General features: G+C 33.2%; 1 protein-coding gene across 1 annotated transcript in view; it reads left to right on the top strand.

Moving 5' to 3' along the window:
• Positions 1 to 16,402, top strand: part of LOC126888423 (uncharacterized) — a 50,780-nt gene extending 34,378 nt beyond the window's left edge. Inside the window, exon 3 of the mRNA XM_050656676.1 lies at positions 15,808 to 16,402. Coding sequence (XP_050512633.1) covers positions 15,808 to 16,200 — 393 coding nt within the window. The 3' untranslated portion in view covers positions 16,201 to 16,402. The remainder of the gene's footprint in view (positions 1 to 15,807) is intronic.
• The last annotated feature ends 4,791 nt before the right edge of the window (positions 16,403 to 21,193 follow it).

Raw genomic sequence — 21,193 nt, 5'->3', positions numbered from 1 at the left:
GCCACCCCTGCTATATACCTTCTCACCATGTATTATTAGATACTATGTATGTGTATAAAAGTGATAATTTGACATTTTCGTTGTTTGAGTATGTACATAATTTGACTTTTCGTTCGCCATCGTTATTATTTATTTGTGTTTCTTAGTCTGTTTGTACTTTTTTGCATTATCATATTTTACAAAATAGTTTGCCGAATCTACTTGCCAACGTAGCCGCCCAAGGTATGTACTTTATGCACAATGGGGCTTCACTACATTTCTCAGTTACTGTTCGTCAACATCTTCATGTAACTTATGGAAATAGGTGGATAGGACGCGAAGGGCCTCATGCATGACCACCTAGATCACCTGATTTTAACCCTGTCGACTATTCCCTATGGGGTCGATTAAAAGAAATGGTTTATCGAGAAAATATCAATACGCGACAAGAACTAAGTAATTGATAAAATTGTTGATTCTTGTAACATTATTAGAAATGATACCTTAACTCTGAGGAGGTCTATTAGACAGTTGATGGTCCGACAAAGATGGATTTCATTTCGAAAATCTGCTATAAATCTCAAAAAAGAAATTTGTTTTGTTTTATTTGTTTCTTAAGTTCTTTTATGTATGTATACAATTATTGTACACACATACATATTCTTAAATTTACTTAAACATGTAAATAAATCCGTTTATGTTCAATGCTAAGGATACCAAATGCAATATAAAGGATACCAAATGGGAGAAAAACAACTTAAAATAATCTGCTATGCAGACGATGCAATACTAATCTCTCAAAGTGAAGATGACTTACAATGTATGCTGCACGAATTTAATATAACGGCTAGAAAATTTAACATGTTAATTTCCCCAAAAAAGACTAAATGCATGGTTATAACAGCAGATCTAATAAGGTGTAAATTAGAGCTGGATGGTCAAATAATAGAACAAGTCATGGAGTTTAAATATCTAGGCATCACACTATGCAGCTACGGAAAGCTCGAAACAGAAGTGGAAGATCAGGTGAATAAAGCAAACAGAGCCGCAGGTTGCCTGAATGAAACAATATGGAGAAATAAAAACATCGGAAAAGAAGTGAAAGGCAGAATTTACAAAACAGTCATCAGACCAATAATGACATACGCGGCAAAAACACGACCTGATACAGAAAGGACAAAACGAATGCTAGAAACAGCAGAGATGAAAACATTGCGAAAAATCGATGGTAAGACGCTGTGGGATAGAGCTAGAAGTGCAGATATACGAAGGAGATGCAAGGTGGACAACATTAATAACTGGGTGAAAAGCAGAAGAGTAGAATGGAACGACCACATAAGCCGAATGACAACAAATTGAGTAGTAAGGACGGCGAGAGACGGTTACCCAATAGGAAGACGATCAGTGGGAAGACCACGAAAAAGATGGAATGACAACTTACTGGAGGCACATTAAATAACAGACAGAGTAATGTCTATATAAAAAGAAGAAGAGAAGAAGAAGTTGTTCAATGCTCTACATATATATTTTTTTTCGTTAATTTAAAAAATAAATTGACTGTAAAAGTAAATTGCCCTTTGAAATAAAACTCTGAGAATTCAATAAAACGACACTACTTATGAATCACTTAACAAATACTACACAGGGCGATGTTTTATTATTATTCAAAACAACCTCTTTCTTTTGAAATTCTGGAAATTAGCTAAAGGGTTTTATTATTTACAACGTGCAGCACAAGATGTGGAAGTATTAATACATATGTATAAATAAAATATTTGTTAAAAAAAAAATAGATTTTGCAAAAAAATAAATGTTTTTTTAAATCTATGGTTCACTTCACCAAACTTCTAATTCATAGTAAAATTTGATTTTTTTATAAAAAATTAAGTAATCGTGTGGGGAAAAAATAAATATGTATACCATTTTAATTGCCTATTTGTCTAATTTGTAAAAATCTTATAAGAGTTTTCAAAAACCGTATACAGGGTGAAATTTTTGCTAAGACCAAAACGAACTAATTTTTTAAAGCCGGACCTGATTTTTTTCTAGTTTGAATAAATCAGTTGATTGGGTGGTAATAGCAGAGAACAATAACCACAGAGAAACGACACGCCTTTGATCTTTGGTGGCTAAGCCGCCAACGACACTTAAAGCAACCAGAGCGACCATCGAAGCAATAGTCAGTGGGCATATCACACAATATAAATTCGTAAATAAAATTAAGCACTTATGTTGACTTTCAATAAATATAGAATATTGCACCGAGAAAAAAGTTGCGTACAGGGCCGGCTTTTGTTGGCATTCTTTATAATAATGGAATTATTTTTGATTTACAAAAGGTTGCAAATATATCGCACAATGCAAAGTAATGATGAAAATCATATTGATTGGAACCATAAATGAAAATACCTTTTTACTTATCCTGATTTTGGCATTGAAAGACCAATAATAAAATATACCTATTTATTACGGTAGGTGTGGCTTTCACTGGTTGTTTTTGGCTTGGGCTGATACAAGATATAATTTGTTCGTCGAAGTATTTCCTAATAAATTATATTTTTTAATATAGGTTATCGAAAAATAACACAGCCATTGTAACGGCTACAGAAATGTCACAAACTCTGAAAGTCCCAATTCTCTTTGGGTGACAAATGTTCGTTATCGATAACAAGAAACTTTATGTTGAAATCGAATGTCAATATTGTTCTTGTCTTGGAAACCTATCAAAAGTACAGTTTTCCTTTAAAGTCGAATATCGGAGCAAACGAATAAAAACCCAAGAACGCCAAGAGTATATTTCTATAAATATAAATATACAACAATCTAAAAAATAATAAAAAAGTATTATACGAATCGTTATAATTACACCGATTTGTAACATTACATACACTATACATTCAGTATCATTGTAAATCCAGGATGTCCACCGCTATAAAATGGCGGATTACATATTTTTTCCCAACTACTTCAACATGGGTATCAAATGAAAGGGCTTGACTATTAATAAAGAGTTCATTATAGAAAATCCAAAATGGCCGCCAAAAAATGGTGGGTTACATATTATTTAATTTCACAACTACTTCAATATGGGTATCGAATGAAAGGGCTTGACTACTAATAAAGAGTTCATTATAGAAAATCCAAAATGGCCGCCAAAAAATGGTGGGTTAGATATTTAATTTCACAACTACCTCAATATAGATATCAAATGAAGGGGCTTGACTAGTAGAAAAGAGTTCATTATAGAAAATCCAAAATAGCTGCCAACAGAATAGTGGATTACATATTTTCGTTGGCATACTGTTATACCCCCATCTACTGTTTTTTTTTTATTTTTATTGGCTTCTAAAAGGCATTTGATCGTGGTAAATATTTTATATTGATCGAGGTTTTAAGTCATTGGCAAGATTTTCCCAATTATGTCTCCAACAATTTTTAGTTTGAATAGTATTTTGATTATGTTTGCGTCGTGTAAATCGGAAATTGTCGTGTATAGAACTCTTTATATATTTTTATTTAGTAAAAATAGAATATCTTGGCATGCGATGACACACGGACAACATCTGTTTTGACCTAGTTGGCCCTTCGGAGACTTGCGTCTGTTATGAAATACATGCACTGACACCAAATTTATTATTTTTATTTTGAAATAGGTATCCCTTGCTTGGCAGAGCGAAGTTTAGTTATTTATGCATTACGTAGGGGTAATGTATACAAGAAAATGAATCACTTTCTTTGTGATTTATTATCAATAATATTTAATCAAGTCAAATTAAGACTATTAGTTACCTAATAACTAATATGTAAAAATTACAAAGCAATAACAATTACCTGTTATTATTCTTAGGAAATCTAAATAAACTTATTCCTCTTCCTGTCGCAGAGGAACATCTGTGAACCACACACGAGTAACCAGACATTTTAACTATTATAATTATTATATAAATGCTCAAACAAACTTGTTAAGTCAAGTATTTACCATACACGCCTACGGACTATCGTAAAACAACCAGAGTGACAGAATTAGCTGGAATTAGCATGTGTTGGGAACACATAAAGCAACCAGGTTCGCGTATGCGTCTTCAAAAACGGTACACGTTTTAAGTACGGTCGTGTCGTTTCTCTGGTAATAGTGTAACGATTGACCAAAATAAGAGACACATCGATCTTACCATTCAAAAATTATGACGAATACAAATTACTGTAAAAATGAACAACTCGCACTGTATATTATTAATCAATAGGAGCAGACACTTTTTAATGGTCATTTATACGAGGTGGGAGTATGTACGGTTCCTCATGACGCACCCTGTATAAGTATTTTGCAGCTGTCTCCACCTTCCTTCTTTCAACCAACGTCTCCAGTCGTTTTTGTTCTGCCATTCTCCGTCTCTAAGGTCTCGTCTTTCCATGGCCTCGTCCATTTCATCCCTCCATGATCTTCGGGGTCTATCTATTCTTCTCTTTCCTATTGGGCTCCAATCAGACATCTTTGATATCCACCTTGTACGATCTGCTCTTCTCATATGTCCATACCAAATTAAGCGTTTTTCTTCGATGTAGCTGAGTATGACTTGTTCTACTGCGATACTTCGTTTTATCTCCTCATTTCTAATGCGATGTATTCTTGTCACTCTACAGCCAGTTTATACCATTTCAGTTGCTGTAATTTTGTACCTGTTGCGTTTATTTATTACCACCCAATACTCTGCGCCATAGGTCATTACACTACTAGACCAAGAGACAGCGCTGAAAAATCTCTTTGAATTTACTAAAGCTAGATTTTTCACAGTTGATTACTGTGAGTGTGTAGAGAAACATACTGCGGTCGGTCAAGCGAAACGTAGAACAGGGGTTACTGAGAGGGTATCAAAGTTGCTTTCGTACGAAGGTAATTATTTCCATTTACTAAGGCTAAAAATCAGTACACACATTCTAAATTGAATATAAATAAAGTTATTATAGTCGGTCAGCTGTATGACGGGACAGAGCCGGTCGGTCAGCCCCAATAGTCGATTGAGGAAATGAAGCATTTTGCCTCGCAATTTTTTCGTCCAGCATGGATTTACTTGAAATTTTCACAGAAGGTAGGGAATAGTCCAAGGATCATTTTATATATCATGCCGCTATCATACGCTAAAACCTTGGGGGTGCTTACCACCCCATATCGGAGTGGGAATTTTTTATTACATTTTAACCATGTAATTCGATGGAAAACGTGATTCTAAGAAAAAAATGTTTTTTACATTTTCTTCGTAAAACTAATATTTTTCGAGTTATTCGCACTTGAAAATAACAGTTTTTCGACGAAAAAATCGACATTTTTAGGGGGTTTTTTTGAGAATACCTGTAAAAATATGGATATAATAAAAAAAAACTATCAAAATTGTATCTTTTAGTAACACAAACCAAATTCTTTTCCTATAATATCTTTAAGATTAATACAAACCGAGATACGGCATGTTAAAGGTTAGCTTTTTTCGTCAAATGCATAATTTGAAACATTCAAAGCCAAATAATGGGAAAAATTTGCATTTTTCGAGGAAAACTTAATTTTTTTTCAAGTATACAATTAGCCCTTTCAAAAAAAATAAAAAGTTTCTAGCATGAAAATTAAGCGACTTATAATCAACAAAATGTCGGCACCTGCTTTTCTCTACGACAAAATCAGTGAAAACAACCCCCTAATTACCTTCGTATATATCGAAAATATATCGAAATATCTCCGAAAATACTGAAGATACGAAAAAAATTATAATCTGCTAAATTGTAGCTTTTTAATGTCTAAAATTACCCTTTACGTAGATTTTTATTGCAATGAATAGTTAGCCATATAGCTGTTTAAAACCTCTATTTACCGGCAAACACCCCCTTATTCGAGCCCTTTAAACCCGCCCCAATTAAAAACTAAGCGATCTTACGGAATTTAATTTACAGTCTTATAGCTCTTTAAAAATCCTACAAAACCATTTTTGAAGAAACTTTTTATCACCAAAAATATATTTAATATTGTTCGAGGTATTCTCAAAAACCCCTCTAAAAAAGTCGATTTTTTCGCCGAAAAACTGTTATTTTCAAGCGCAAATAACTCGAAAAATATTAGTTTTACGAAGAAAATGTAAAACCCATTTTTTTTCTTAGAATCACTTTTTCCATCGAATTACATGGTTAAAATGTAATAAAAAATTCCCGACCGACCCCCGAGATAGGGTGGCAACCACCCCCAAGATTTTAGCGTACAGCGGCATGATATAGAAAATAATTCTTGGACTATTTCCTACCTTCTGTGAAAATTTCAAGTAAATCCACTATTGGGGACTATTGGGGACTATTGGGGCCGATCGACCCCCGAGATGGGGTGGCAAATACCCCAAGATTTTAGCGTATGATAGCGTCATGATTAGTGATGTAAAATTTCCGGGAAGATTCAAACGCCGGAAAGTTTCCGGAAACTTTCCGGGAATATTGGAAACTTTCGGAAACTTATGGAAATATTGTATTTTTTCTTGTTAGTCTATTGTATGTTATTGTGTATTGTATGTATGTTGTATGTTTATTGTATGTTAGTTCTGTAAAAATGTTTTCTTTTTTGTCAATAAACTTGTGATGGTCGGTTAAAATTTTGTCTATACACTGCTTAGCTTAGCTAATAATATATGCTCTTTACCAGTGATGCTTTGTCCTGTTAAAAGAATCAAGTTTGCAGCATAGTGCACAGGCTTCACTGCCATTTTTTTCTAATTTAGATATAAGCATTCCTTTTCCTCGGGCTTACTGATTGGAAGTAATGGAATATTCTCAGTAACAATATTTGCTATGTCCTTAAATGCCTCGACAACCTGGGATATTTTAAACATATTGCCTTCAATAAAGTAATCCATTTCCAATTATTATTGGTGATAGCACAACTGCTACTTTTTGAAACTTTATTCAAAATATTTCATCATCCAAACAGTTTTATTTAAAATTGCGTGAAATTTTTAAATATTCTCCCTCTATTACCATAACCATTTTTGTAAAGCACTTTCAAACACAATAAGACTATTTTACAATTAAGGATTGAACCCGATCTAGTTTATACAGGAAGTGTTAATGATATAACTTTATTGTATTTTTGAAGCTAGATTGTATTAAATCGGGCAAGAGATATGTGGGAATTAGTTATCTTTTTAACAATTTCTTTACAACATGCCTCAACATTTTTAAGAGAATGTAGGTTCATCAAATCAGACATCAACAAATTTAATGTATGAGAAACAGGAATATGCTCCAATAAAATTATTTTTGTTTTTTATCGATCATTTTGCCTTTGGAAAAATGCTGCTCCATTGGTGCTGCATTGTCTGTAACAATCACACAAAATATTTCTGGGCAGTCTTCCTTTATTATTATATATTATATTATATTATATTATATTATTTATTATTTCTTGTGAAAGATATTCAGCTGTGTGCCTTTCACAATCTGTAGAAAGTGTTAAGTACATATACACATTACTGGTTCAGGTGTTGTAAAGCCACGTTTAGACACCGCTATAAATCGCAGCAATTTATCGATATCAATCGAGTTGTTTCAATTTATCGTTGAGTGTAAACTGTACATTGCAGCGATGTATAGGAATTGGGGGATTGGAGTTGGTATCGGATTCCATCAATTTATTGTAATGATCGAGTTGTTTCAGTTTATAAGGCAGCGTTTAGACACAGCGATAAATCCGTGCAATTTATCGATGTCAATCGAGTTCTTTCAATTTATCGTTGTGTGTAAACGGTACATCGCAGCGATTTATCGGGATTGGAATTGGATTGGAGTTGGTACCTATCGGATTGCATCAATTTATTGTAACGATCGAGTTGTTTTAGTTTATAATCAATCACGACAATATATCGCAGCTTCTAAACAGCTTTATAAAAAACAATAAATCGTAGCAATTTATCGTCACAATAAACTGCTCAGATTATCACGGCTCCTCAACGCCACTTAATTGATCGCAACAATTTATTGGAGCGTCTAAACAGCTTAAAAAAACAATAAATCGTAGCAATTTATCGTCACAATAAATTGCATGCATGTATCGCGGCGTCTAAACGCCCTAATAAGTTAATAACAGATTGGTTTCTTATATTTTACCAGCCATCACACTGAATGCCTAATGTAAATGCTTTATATTCTCAAACGTTCTCGGAAATATTCTCGAAAGTTCTCGGAAATATTCTCGAGAATTTTCCATTGAAAGTTTCCGGGAATATTCGCGGTCAGGAGAATATTTCCATTTTTTATAGGCGAATATTCTCGGAAACTTTCCAATGTTCGCGAATATTCGCTTGGAAATATTCTCGACTCACATCACTAGTCATGATATAGAAAATAATTCTTGGGCTATTCCCTACCTTCTGTGAAAATTTCAAGTAAATCCATGCTGGACGAAAAAATTGCGAGCCAAAATGCTTCATTTCCTCAATCGAGTATTAGGGCCGGCCGACCGGCTCTGTCCCGTCATACAGCTGACCGACTATAATAACTTTTATTTTTAATTTAATTTAGAATGTGTGTACTGATTTTCAGCCTTAGTAAATGGAAATAATTACCTTCGTAGGAAAGCAACTTTGATACCCCCTCAGTAACCCCTGTTCTACGTTTCGCTTGACCGACCGCAGTATGTTTCTCTACACAATCACAATAATCAACTGTGTAATATTTAGCTTTAGTAAATTCATAGAGATTTTTCAGCGCTGCCTCTTCGTCTATACGTACTGTTGTGTATTTAGGCCAGTAAAACACAGATTTACACTAAAACATAACTATTTATTATTGACTTAATAAACACGAGGCCCCATTACAATGACAATGCATTTTCCCAGTGCCTTATGGCAAGTCATGACACAAATTGGACATACAACAATGACAAGTGACATGACATAAATTAGACATAGAACATAATGTACAACACGTACCAAGGTGTTATATTTTCTCTTCTTTGTATTTCTGGTACTGTGTCTATCCCACAGTACCCCGTTCATTTGTTTAATACATGTTCTTTTCTGTGATAGTCTGCTGGTTATCTCATGCTCGGTGGTTTCATTCTTTGAGAGTATGAATAGTGTGACCAACTCCAATTCAGTCGAATTCGGGACAAGGCTGAAAAAAATACCTGAAATCCGGGACTTTTCAATGAAAATCGGGCTATTTTTTTGTTATTGTTTTTGAATCGACTTTTCAGAAGACGATAATGAAAATATAGAAACGAAAAAAAAACTCAAACATTAAGTTGAGTTTTTGTAGAACTATAATGCCACGATATAAAATCCATGCGTTTTGGATGCGTGGTATTATTATTATTACACTCTAGAAACTGTCGACTTTTTTTGGTCCCACCAATTCAATTTGATGTGAATTCTTAGAAGAATAACGTATTCAAAATATAATTTTACCAAAACGTTGAAAATTCGGATGGCCCAGAAGACTTGTCCGGGACGCGACTTGGTAATTCGGGCCATGTCCCGGATTTTCCGGACTAGTTGGTCACACTTATGCCCGATTTCACCAACAATACCTAAACAGTTGCCTTATTAAGTAATTCTTATCGATAGGAACTTCCTAAGTCAATACTTAAGAACAATAGCGTTTCACAACTAAAAGAACTGCTTATCTAGGAAATTCTTTCCTAGGTAATAATTCGGGTACGTTTGAACTATTTTTGATAAATAAAAAGAAGAACACGATGACATTACCTTACTTTTTCGATTATTTGTCATTATTGTTTGTTTGCCAAGTTGGTTTTATTCAATTTTGTACTGTTATAGTTATTTTATTTAGTAGTTAGTTATTTGTGAATTAAAGTTTGTTAAGTTTTGTATATTATTTGTATATGTACAGTGAAATGGAGGAAAAGAAAAAAGTTGTTTTTACACATGACGAAAAATTAAAGTTAGTTTAATTGTCATTAATGAAATAATTTTAAAATAAATAATATGTTAAAAATTGCTTCTTTCATTATTAAGTTTTAATGACATACTTTTAGTGATATAATGAATGGATTTTTGAAACACAACACTAGTGTGTTAGGTAGTAGGTAGACTACATAATTTTGTCAATAGACCTGTAAAACATTCCAAATGATTTTCTATATTTTCCAACACATATTATATTATCAATATAAAAGAAAATACACGATTATAATACAACTAATATACCTAATATTACAGAATAACAGAAAAATAAAGGTAAGAAGCAAATTATTGACAAACGTCACAAGTACATTAGTCAAAAATGTAAAAATATAACCTACTGTCAACGATAAGTAATACCTAAAGTTTAGTGAGATCGAAAACGGTATCCTAACGTAAGGTAATGCTTAAGCGGTTTAGGCAATTAATATCGTATTATGGTGAAATCCGTTTTAGAGTTAGGAAGTACCTAAACCCACTTAATAGGTAATTCTTAAATATTTAGGTATCGTTGGTGAAATCGGGCATAAGTATGAATCATAAGTATGTATTTGAATTTTTCAGTGCCGTTAATTTTCCTACCATCGTCCATTTCGAAATTTCTTACTGGTTCTTGTTCTGTTGTTAAGTATTCGGTATTTTGTAGGTTTATTTCTAGTTATTTTTTGTGTATTCCTCTTCTAATTTTCGGAGCATATAGGACAGATCTTCTTCAGCTTGAGCCGTTACCACTTGGTCATCTGCAAAACTTAATGTGTACAAGAAGTTGTCCCAGACTGGTATTCCCATCCCTTCACATTTGCTTTTCCATAGTTTTAATAATTGTTCCAGGAATATCTTGAACAGTATCGAAGTGCAATAAGCCTTTTGGGGTCTTAAATTCGTTGGAGTATTTATTGCCGGTCACAAACCATACATACTCATAGACGTTTCACGTAAATTGTCAAGGTCAAGACAGCAAATTAGTTACCATTCCAATCCAGAGATGTCGCTGTCAGTCAATCCTCTTGTCATATTTAACAACTGACAGTTGACAATTAAATTAATATGTTATTGACTTTTTATTTTACAGTTTGTGGCTTAATTATTTTATTATAGTGGTGTTACGTTTTTAATTCGATTTAATCACAATTTTAATCAATTGTATTAACCTCTTCTCCGTTTTTATGAGTAGAATTTTTAGTTTACATTGATCGTCCCGTGTTGTGTTTCTCCACATTAAAAAAAACAATATAATAGATCCTGAAACAGTTTATTCCAATAGACAAAGTGTGTCATCAACATTTCGGGCCTATATATTTTTGGAAGTTTGTAAAAGATTATAAGGTAATATTTATCTAAACAATCATCCTACAAGATTCTTTCAAAAATTTTCATTCAACTCAATATTACACATCAGTTTTTTCACGTGACACATGGCAGTAGTGTTTAGCAATTTGAAAACAAATTGGAATATTTGAAGTTTTCAGTAAAATATTGAATAAAACATTGAATTGTCTTTCCGTTTTAATTTCCTGCGAAATTTCATCAAAAATCCCTCAAAATTTATAATTTGAAATTCCAACCTAACTAAAATTTGTCAATTTAGTTCCCATTCCAATCAAGAGATGGCGTTAATTCGATCCGAAAGATTAACATGGTCGTGAAACGTCTATGAGTATGTATGGTTTGTGTTGCCGGTTTCAACTCTTACCCTGATGTTGTAAAAGTTTTTTACGGCTTCTATTAACCTCTTTCCTTCATCGTGTTCGATAGTTGTGTTCTGGGAACAGTGTCATATGCCTTTTTTTAAATCGATGAATGCCGTGTATGGTGGTCTATTTTTTGCCATGTTTTTCTCCATTAATTGTTGGAGTGTATATGTGGTCTATGCAAGACCTTCCTGCCGTGAACCCCGCCTGATCTCCGATTTTATTTGAGATAGATTTTTCCAGTTTTTCTGTCAGTATTTTTCCATATAACCTGCCCATACATGCTATCACACTGATGCCTCTGTAGTTCTCGCATTTCTTCTTATCTCCATTTTTATGTATCGAGGTTGTATGTGCTTTGGACCATTCATCCGGTATTTCGTTTAGGTTTATAGTGTTACTCAACATTTCTGTCTATAGTCCAGTCGGGTTAGACGAATAACAGGGCTAACCTCGCATTAGAAGCTGCCCCAAATTTTATTTTTCTAATCTTTAGGGGGGTCAATAGTAGTGTAAATTAAAAATCTCGACTGAATTCCGCCGTTGCGTTAGCAGCCATCTTGATTTTAAACGAGAACCGGGTTTGCTCAATAGCTCCGCCATTTTCAACTTTTCAAAAAAAAGTATAACAACCAAAAGTGTTGAAAATTTCATTTTCTACCATTTCTATTCTTACAAATTTTTCGTGTCGTCTATTCTTACAAATAGAGAGAATTAAATTCTACATAATTTTAATTTCTTTAATTTTTTTGCTAAAGTTAATATTTAAGATAGTACGTATACGGTAATGGCGCGAGCGTAAGACCTGATTGATTTTGTAGCAATTGTTTTTGTTCAATATCTACGCCATTTTCAACTAAAATTGTTCCAAATATAATTTCCTACAATTTTTTTTAACAATTTTTTTCATGCGGTTGATATTTTCCGAGTTAAGTGGGAAAATAGTAAAAGGTGTGGGGGGGAGCATAATTACTGAATTGAATCTTGTTTCCGAGCTGCCCCAAATATTATAATTCTATCCTTTAGGGGAGATCAGTAGTAGTGTAAATTTAAAATCTCGACTGAATTCCGCTGTTGCATTAGCCGCCATATTGATTTTAAAGGAGAACCGTTGTTGCTTAATATCTCCGCCATTTTCAACTTTTCGACAAAAACGGTAGGAGCTAAAATTTTTGGAAACGCAATTTCTTACAATTTCTTTTCCCCAATTTTTTTATGCGATCAACATTCTCCGAGTTAAGGGGGAAAATAGTGGAAGCGGAGGGGAAGCATAATTATTGAATTGTCTCATTTATTATTAACTTTACGACATAATTGTACATAAACAAAAATAAAGAGAATTATATTTTATACAATTTTTGAAACTTCCTATGAAACACCAACCAAACTAAGTACATAAAAGACAAATACTTAATAACTTATATGCATTAAAGTTCACTTAATTTTATTAACTATCGGGTTTTATTGGTTGAATTTGTCTGTCGATAATTAAGTTTCATGTCAGCTAACATATTTTAATATTTCAACAATTTTTTTTTTAATTTTGGACCCTGTTGGGGAATTATCCCATCCCCCCTCGTAGACCGTCACTGGTTCTCTCAAAAAATTGTAGTAAATAGTAATTGCAACAATTTCAGTACTGAAGAGTGAAGCGTTTTGCGTACAACTGGAGCCGGAAGGAGGCTAAAAATGAGTCGGCCCCACGTTGGGCGCCAGTTGAAGCGTTTTGCGTGTCTGCTCATATGGGAACAAGGAAAGACTATCTATAGAGATACTGGGGGGTAAGAATGGGGCTAAAGAAGAAGAAGCAGACACATAAAGCCTCGTTGCGGGACGGCAGCTCATTTGTTGTGCGGGAGCTAGGTCGTAGATTCGTTAGGGAGGGTGAAGGGGTGTTAAGATGACTAAACTACCATAACCAAATACAAAGGGTACTTACTCAGACTAGAGGATCTTTCTACTATTTAAAAAACAGGACGCCGTTCGAAACAAATCCTCTGGTTCATATTTGGGTACTTACTAAGACATTTTCTTCTCTTATGGGGTACCAAATGGGGAGACATTCCTCTCAGATTCCTCATTTGGGGTTATACTAGGTAACTTTATCTCAATACTGGCTTCTATGCCACATTCTTTTTCTTCTACTCTAAAACTTACACACAGTTGCATTAGAATTTAGTTAAAATTTTTCCAAAACAAGGTTACAGAAATAAAATGGTAGATACACTTACAAAACGTTTATTCAAAACTTTAAACTCTTACCAGGTTTATTCAAAATTTTACTACAAAAACAATGATTACAAACAAAACAATTACAATTGAACTTGTTGGGCAGTATATGTCAAATAAAATTTGACCTATTTATTTCAACACAAGATTTGACGTAGCTGTCAAATGTCATAAGTCACTGCCTTTTTTTACCATTATGAAAGCAAATTTCTTTATACAATTATTTACCAGCAATTTATCCACTTGAAATTTAGTAAAATTAAAAAAAACGTATCATACCTTAAAAACAAAAAAAAACTCTTCGTCACAGTCACAAACTACAGGAGAGGGGTTCATCAACAAACAGGGTCATCGAACTGAGGCAGGGGTCAGGGGGAGGACATGGCTTCTTTCTTCAATTTCAGGGCAATCACTGGAGGGTGGGGTGTGGGGTAGACATTCCATACACAAATCACAAAGGGGGCTCTTCTGGGAAATTGAAACTTTTCAGGGCAATCAACTGGAACTTGCATAGGGACAGGAACAAACAAAGACTTCTACACAATGCCGGCTTATAGAACTGCGTCACAACTCAACCAGAGTATGAGAGCACAAAATTCTACCATACAAATCCACTATGGGGCAGAAACATCGTGCACTCACACTAGATCTTCTTAACTTCTAAAACGACCATTCTATGCTTATTACCGGCGAGGAACAAAAGGGGCTACGCCCTTTTTTAAGTGAGTCGGCCAGCGGGATCATACGGCTTCGAAATCTAAAACCGGACTGATCTGCCTTCGCTCTGAAGCTACAGATAGGGAAAAGTACGACGAAGTACCGAGCGATTTTGATCCTTAGGGATGCTTACATGACAAACTCACGTCACTTTCGGTTCAACATTTCTTCTAGAAAATTCATCTACGCATCAACACTTCTTATAAATTGTAACACATTGAAATGTTGTGCAATACTTAATGGCTGTATACAGGGACGGCTTGGGATATTTTTGATGATATTCAACTTCACAAAATAAATTTAAAAAATGGACATTCTTTTTGGGAATTGGGATTTTAAATTAATGTTGGAGTTTTTTCAAACGCTACAAGTGTAAAGACGTCCTTACACTTTTTGTCGAAAAGTTGCAAATGGCGGAGGTATTAAACAAAAACAATTGCTATAAAATCAATCAGGTCTTACGCTCGCACCTTTACCGCATACGTACTACCTTAAATATTTATTTTATCAAAAAATTAAACAGATCAAAATTGTATAAAATTTAATTCACTTCATTTTTGTATAGGTTCAAATTTGTTGTAAAACTAATAATAAACGAGATAATTCAATAAATCAATAATTATGCTCTAACTGTCACTATTTTCCCCCATAACTCGGAAAATATCAACCGCACGAAAAAAATTATATTAAATGAAATTATAGAAAATCACATTTTAAACAATTTCAGTTTGTACACTTTTTGTCGAAAAGTTGAAAATGGCGGAGATATTGAGCAAAAACGGTTCTCGTTTAAAATCAAGATGGCGGCTAACGCAACGGTCAAATTCAGTCGAAATTTTAAATTTATACTACTATTGACCCCCTCTAAAGATTAGAAAAATAAAATTTGGGGAAGCTCGTAATGCAAGGTCAAATGCTATCCCGACTGGGCTAATAATTCTGTGTAATTTGTTCCGTACTTAATTAGTTCATTAACGATTCCTCCTGGTCCCCCCGATTTTTTGGTCTTTAAAGTTCTTATGGCATTTTTTACTTCGATTAATGTTATCTCAATCTGTTCTTCACTATGATTTCGTTGTTGTTCATGATCTGTGTCTGTCTCTATGAAATTTGGGCGGTTTTCTGTAAGTAGTTCTTTATAGTACTCTTCTTACTCTTACGTATTGTATGTGGACATTTTCGTTGTAATTTTATTTTTTATGAACTCTACAAAAGAAATGCACATAAATAATTTTCTTTTACAGTCATCGGATGTTGCCGTCCAACCAACAAATAATGTAGACGTAGACGAAGATGAGAATTTCTGGTTAAATTTATCTTCTTACAGATTCAATAAGCTAAAGGACGTACACAATGAGCGTCTAAGGATAGAGAAAGACATCAAAAATGTCGATGATATATGCAGGCATGAAGAGCAGAAATTGCAAAAATTAACTGAAACTGTATCAAGTTTAAGAAGTCAATATTATAAAGCCAAACATGATGAAGAAGTTTTACGTAAAAAAGTACGTGAAAAAATAAATTTGCAAAAAAGTAAAAGAGTGTCTATGTTGAGGGAGAAATCAATTTATGATAACCAAATTAAGACAATGTTGATGACAGAACGTACGAAAAACCATGACAAATTAGAGAATTAGTAAACAAAAAAAAAACGGAAATTAGAGATTTATTATAAATAATTAACCAAATAACCATTAACCAAAACCAAAAATTACTTATGATAATTGAAGACACGAGTGGATGAAGGTGCTATTACCAAATTCAGATTTTGAGAAAATTAAGGTTAAAGTTTTTGTTTGTAAACTTTTCTCACATGTACCGGGTGTCCCAATAAGAATGGCTCTCGGCCATATCTCAGGAACCGTTTATAGTAGAGCTTTGAAATAAAAAAATTTATAACAAAAGTTGCCTCACGAAAAGCCTGGAAATTATTTTCATAATTGTGGGACCACCGCTAGAGGGCGTAATTGAATATCAAAAATTAAAAAATCTAAATTTTACAAAATTTTCCTAATGAAGGGGCACTGGAAATCCGATCGTCGTATTCTTCATAAAATTCTATGCATATTTGATTTGACAAGTTTAGGTCTACCTTTGGAAATAAGAGGTGGGGGTGAGTGGGAACCTTGTTATGAAAAACTGGCTGTGAGTCCGGTTCTGCTTAATCAAATTTTGCAAACTTGGTCTTGTTGAAGACAGATCTTTTTCGTCAATGTAAAAGTTATGATTTCGAACAAACTTACTGAGTAATATGCCAGCTAGAAGGCGTTATTTAATTTTTTTCAGAAATCTAGTGTTCCTTGTAAAATATTAAATACAAACATGCATTTTTAATACCATATTACAAAATTAGCAACAGAATAGCGAAAACCGCATGCTAATACCTTTTTTCTATCTCGAGATATCTTACAAAACGTGTAAATTTAAAAACATAACTGTTACTGTCACCGGTAAACGAAATTCATTAAAAGTAGTGTGCTATGGAAACAACAAAGAAACATTTTCCAGCTGTCAACGTATATTAGGTCTTTTCAATGCTTCTCATTTGTTTCGAGCCTCGTTCATATCTCGTATATTAATATTATACACGGATTATACGGCATATGACAGAGGCTCGAAACAAATGAGAAGCGTTGAAAAGCCCCATTACAAAGAAATAAAAACAACTATTTAGTGATGACATAAACGTTTAAATTTTTGCCCATCATTTTCGTTGCAAACATTTACTCTTTCAAGAGTAGATTGAACAGCAGTCTCAATTTCTGCTCTCGATATGCTTTGAATGGCGTTTAGTATTCTCTGGATAATGTATTCTAGAGTAGTGTATGATGGGCAACAATTTGAATATTTAGGTCGTCACTAAGTAGTTCTTTTTGTTCTGTGTTATATTTAATTTTAATAGTATTGTTTCTCTTTATATTGTTGTTTTAATTAATTATATTTTTATACGTTGACATCTGGAAAATGTTATTTTGTTTTTTTCCACAGCACACTACTTTTCATTAACTTAGTTTACCGGTGATAGTAACAGTTATGTATAAAATTTACACGTTTCTCGAGATATCTTGAGATAGAAAAAGGGTATCGACATGCGGCTTTCGCTATTCTATTGCTAATTTAATCTAATTTTATAAAGTATGATAAAAAATGCATACTTGTATTTAATATTTTCCAAAGAAAACTAGATTTCTGAAAAAAATTAAATAACGCCTCCCAGCTGGCTTATTACTTATTAGGATGGTTCAAAATTATCACGCTTACATTGAAGAAAAAGATATGTCTTCAACAAGACCCAGTTTTCAAAATTTGATTTAGCAGAACCGGACTTATAGCCATTTTTTCATAACAAGGTTTCCACTCACCCCCACCTCTTATTTGCAAAGGTAGAGTTAAACTTGTTAAATCAAATATGAGCAGAATTTGATGAAGAATACAATAATCGAATTTCCAGTGCCCCTTCATTAGAAAAATTTTGTAAAATTTAGATTTTTTTATTTTTGATATTCAATTACGCCCTCTAGCGGTGGACCCACAATTATGAAAATAATTTCCAGGCATTTCCTGAGGCAACATTTGTTATAATTTTTTTTATTTCAAAGCTCTACTATAAACGGTTCCTGAGATATGGCCGAGGGCCATTCTTATTGGGACACCCGGTGCCTTTATTACATAGTTTTATTACATATATTTATTACATACACATAAAAAATTATCTCTCAACAAAATTTGAAAAAAAACAGAACATAACACCTTAATCCATTGTAAAATTCCAGAGAAATTAAAACAACTACTGTTTTATGGACGAATCATGTATTAAAGAAAAACTAATCTAACCCGCTAACTAGATATTATTGCTTACTAATAAGATAATAACAGTTTAATAATACATTTTTTTTTTAAATTGGTTCATAGAAATATCGATATTCTGGTTTTGCAAACTTAAGCTGTTCTTGGAGATTTTATCTTTTTTCTTCAGAGATAGTTCCATATTTCTCCCAAATTCTTTCGTTAATCGCATTTACTTTTCTAAACGGAACTGTTTCGTCGTATGATTCTTTATGCAAATAGGAACCATACTCTTATCCATTTAATAACGTCTCTAAATCTTACTTTTTCATTTAGTTCGTCCTTTTTTCTATTAATAACATGACGTTTTTGCGGTAGATCAGAATTCATTCTGAAGTGTTGAGTCATATCGAAAATTTGATTTTTTCAGCTAGCCTTTGAAATTATTTCTCGGTAGGTACATAATATACTGTGTCGTGTTTTCATAAAATCTTCTCTATTTTTCCAAAATCTCTGTCACAGTCTAAGTAAGTATGACCAACCTCAGGAAATTTGTGATCGATACAACGGAAGTATCCCTTCACAATAAGATATATATCCCTTCACTTAAGGGGGAAGATGCAAAATGTAGCCTGTCAAATTTTTCAATGTGTTTTAAATGTACCTATTCATTTTTTTCGACTTCTGAGAAAACTAATAAGTATTTCTAAAAAATTCAAAGGCAGCATGAAAGATTACGTTATTACCGAGGGCCAAAAGTCCCTGAAAACTTCTATAACGTTTATTCTAATGAGTTATATAGGGGTGAAAATAAAAGAGAAAATTTAGTGTGATTTTCAGTTGCAAATATTTAATTCAAAAGAAATTTTTTATTGATTCTAAGGGACATTCTACCCTCGGTAATAACGTAATCTTTCATTCTGAGTTTATTTTTTTAATATTTATTAGTTTTCTCAGGATTCGAAAAAATGAATACATTTAAAACCGATTGAAAATTTTGACAGGCAACATTTTGCGCCTTTCCCCTTAATATCAAATCTATGAAATTCATAAAAAAGACAACCACATGCTATGAATTTTTTTGTGATGGATATTCTTGAGTTAAAGTTGATTTCATGTAATCGAATGAACTATCTTTCAATAAAGTGGTCCCAGGAACGCAACTCATAAATATTGGCAATATAATTTTCAAGTCTTCTACTTTAAAATGTATAATACCTATATGTCTGAATTGCCGATAGAAATGAGTAAGAATTAATTAAATTAATAGAAGAATTTTTTACTAAGCAACAACATTTTTGTTTAATTTATTAATATTTTGTATTTTGACAACGACGTCCGATCTGGACATCGAAACGTTAATAAAATCATTTTTTTTTTGTTAAATTGTGGCTTATTTCCCATTTGGAATAGTTAATTACAAAAATGCCACAAATAAACAGCTTCAAACCAACATCATTCGATTAGAAATTAAATAAAAAAATGTTACATCTAAAATTTTTTGTAAAAAAAAAACTTATTTATTTGACCGGCGTCAAGAGGCCGCGGCCTCTCGGTGATTGCACCGATTCATTTATATGGCCAGCACGCCACTGCCCTTGGCCAACCCCTCTAGACCCGTTAGAAGACCCGTTATAGGCTTTTGAATAATCCCGCTGAATTCTCTGTCTCCAGAAAAGAATTTACTTTCAACAAGGTTTTTTGCATGACTGTTCTCTGCTCTTTCTTCATCCTCCGTGTCACTTGTTTCTGAAGAACTGCTTAATTCAGTGTTCGGAAAGTATTCAGCAGCTCCACCGCTGTCGGACAAGAATGGTTGTGTCCATTTTAAATGTTAACTAGCATTAATATCACGATATAACTGGAAAATACTGTAATAATGACAGAACACGTCCACGCAATACCGACTCACCAAGTAAAATAAATAGGCTAGTGGGTGAATGAAGGGGTTATGTGTGTCACTTAACACCATCATTCATGACTAAGGTATATTACAAAATATTACACATAATGTGGATGAAGGTATTTTGTGCCTATAACACCTTCTTCCACTATTCAGTGGAAAATAATGTAACATAACTCCTTCATTCATAAAAGACCAAGACTTCTGTTACGAATCTTAGAATTTTAATGGAGCCACGTGATAAATACGTATTCTGCGTTACGCAGTCACTTTGCAGTGTAGGTAAAGGTATAAAAATATTTTAAAATTTATTTAATATAAATATTAATATACCACTACAGAAGTAAAAACTTCGAGATGTATTCTGGTATAAAATCGTTTATTTAAAACTATAAAATGTCATGGATTGCAAAACGTTTTCGTTCTATACAGAACATCTTCAGTGCATCCTGCCGAGTAGTTTGAAACTAGCACACTGTAAATAGTGTTAACCTCATCGTATATGGTTTACATAATATAATATATTAAAATTTTGTGACTACAAGTCGATGTTGATAGATAAAGTGGAACACATGCTAAAAGGGTGCCATGGTTCCCTGCTCGAAGATGCTAGGTACTTGCCAATTCAATGGGCACAGACCAACTGTGGTCAGTTGGTCTGTGCCCATTTAATTTTGGCATGGCACCCTTTTAGCATGTGTTCCACTTTATCTATCAACATCGACTTGTAGTCACAAAATTTTAATATATTATATTATGTAAACCATTTACGATGAGGTTAACACTATTTACAGTGTGCTAGTTTCAAACTACTCGGCAGGATGCACTGAAGATGTTCTGTATAGAACGAAAACGTTTTGCAATCCATGACATTTTATAGTTTTAAATAAACGATTTTATACCAGAATACATCTCGAAGTTTTTACTTCTGTATTGGTTTT

Source organism: Diabrotica virgifera, chromosome 7 (assembly GCF_917563875.1).
Source record: "Diabrotica virgifera virgifera chromosome 7, PGI_DIABVI_V3a".
Classification (NCBI taxonomy): domain Eukaryota; kingdom Metazoa; phylum Arthropoda; class Insecta; order Coleoptera; family Chrysomelidae; genus Diabrotica; species Diabrotica virgifera.
This window is presented reverse-complemented; position numbering and strand designations above follow the sequence as displayed.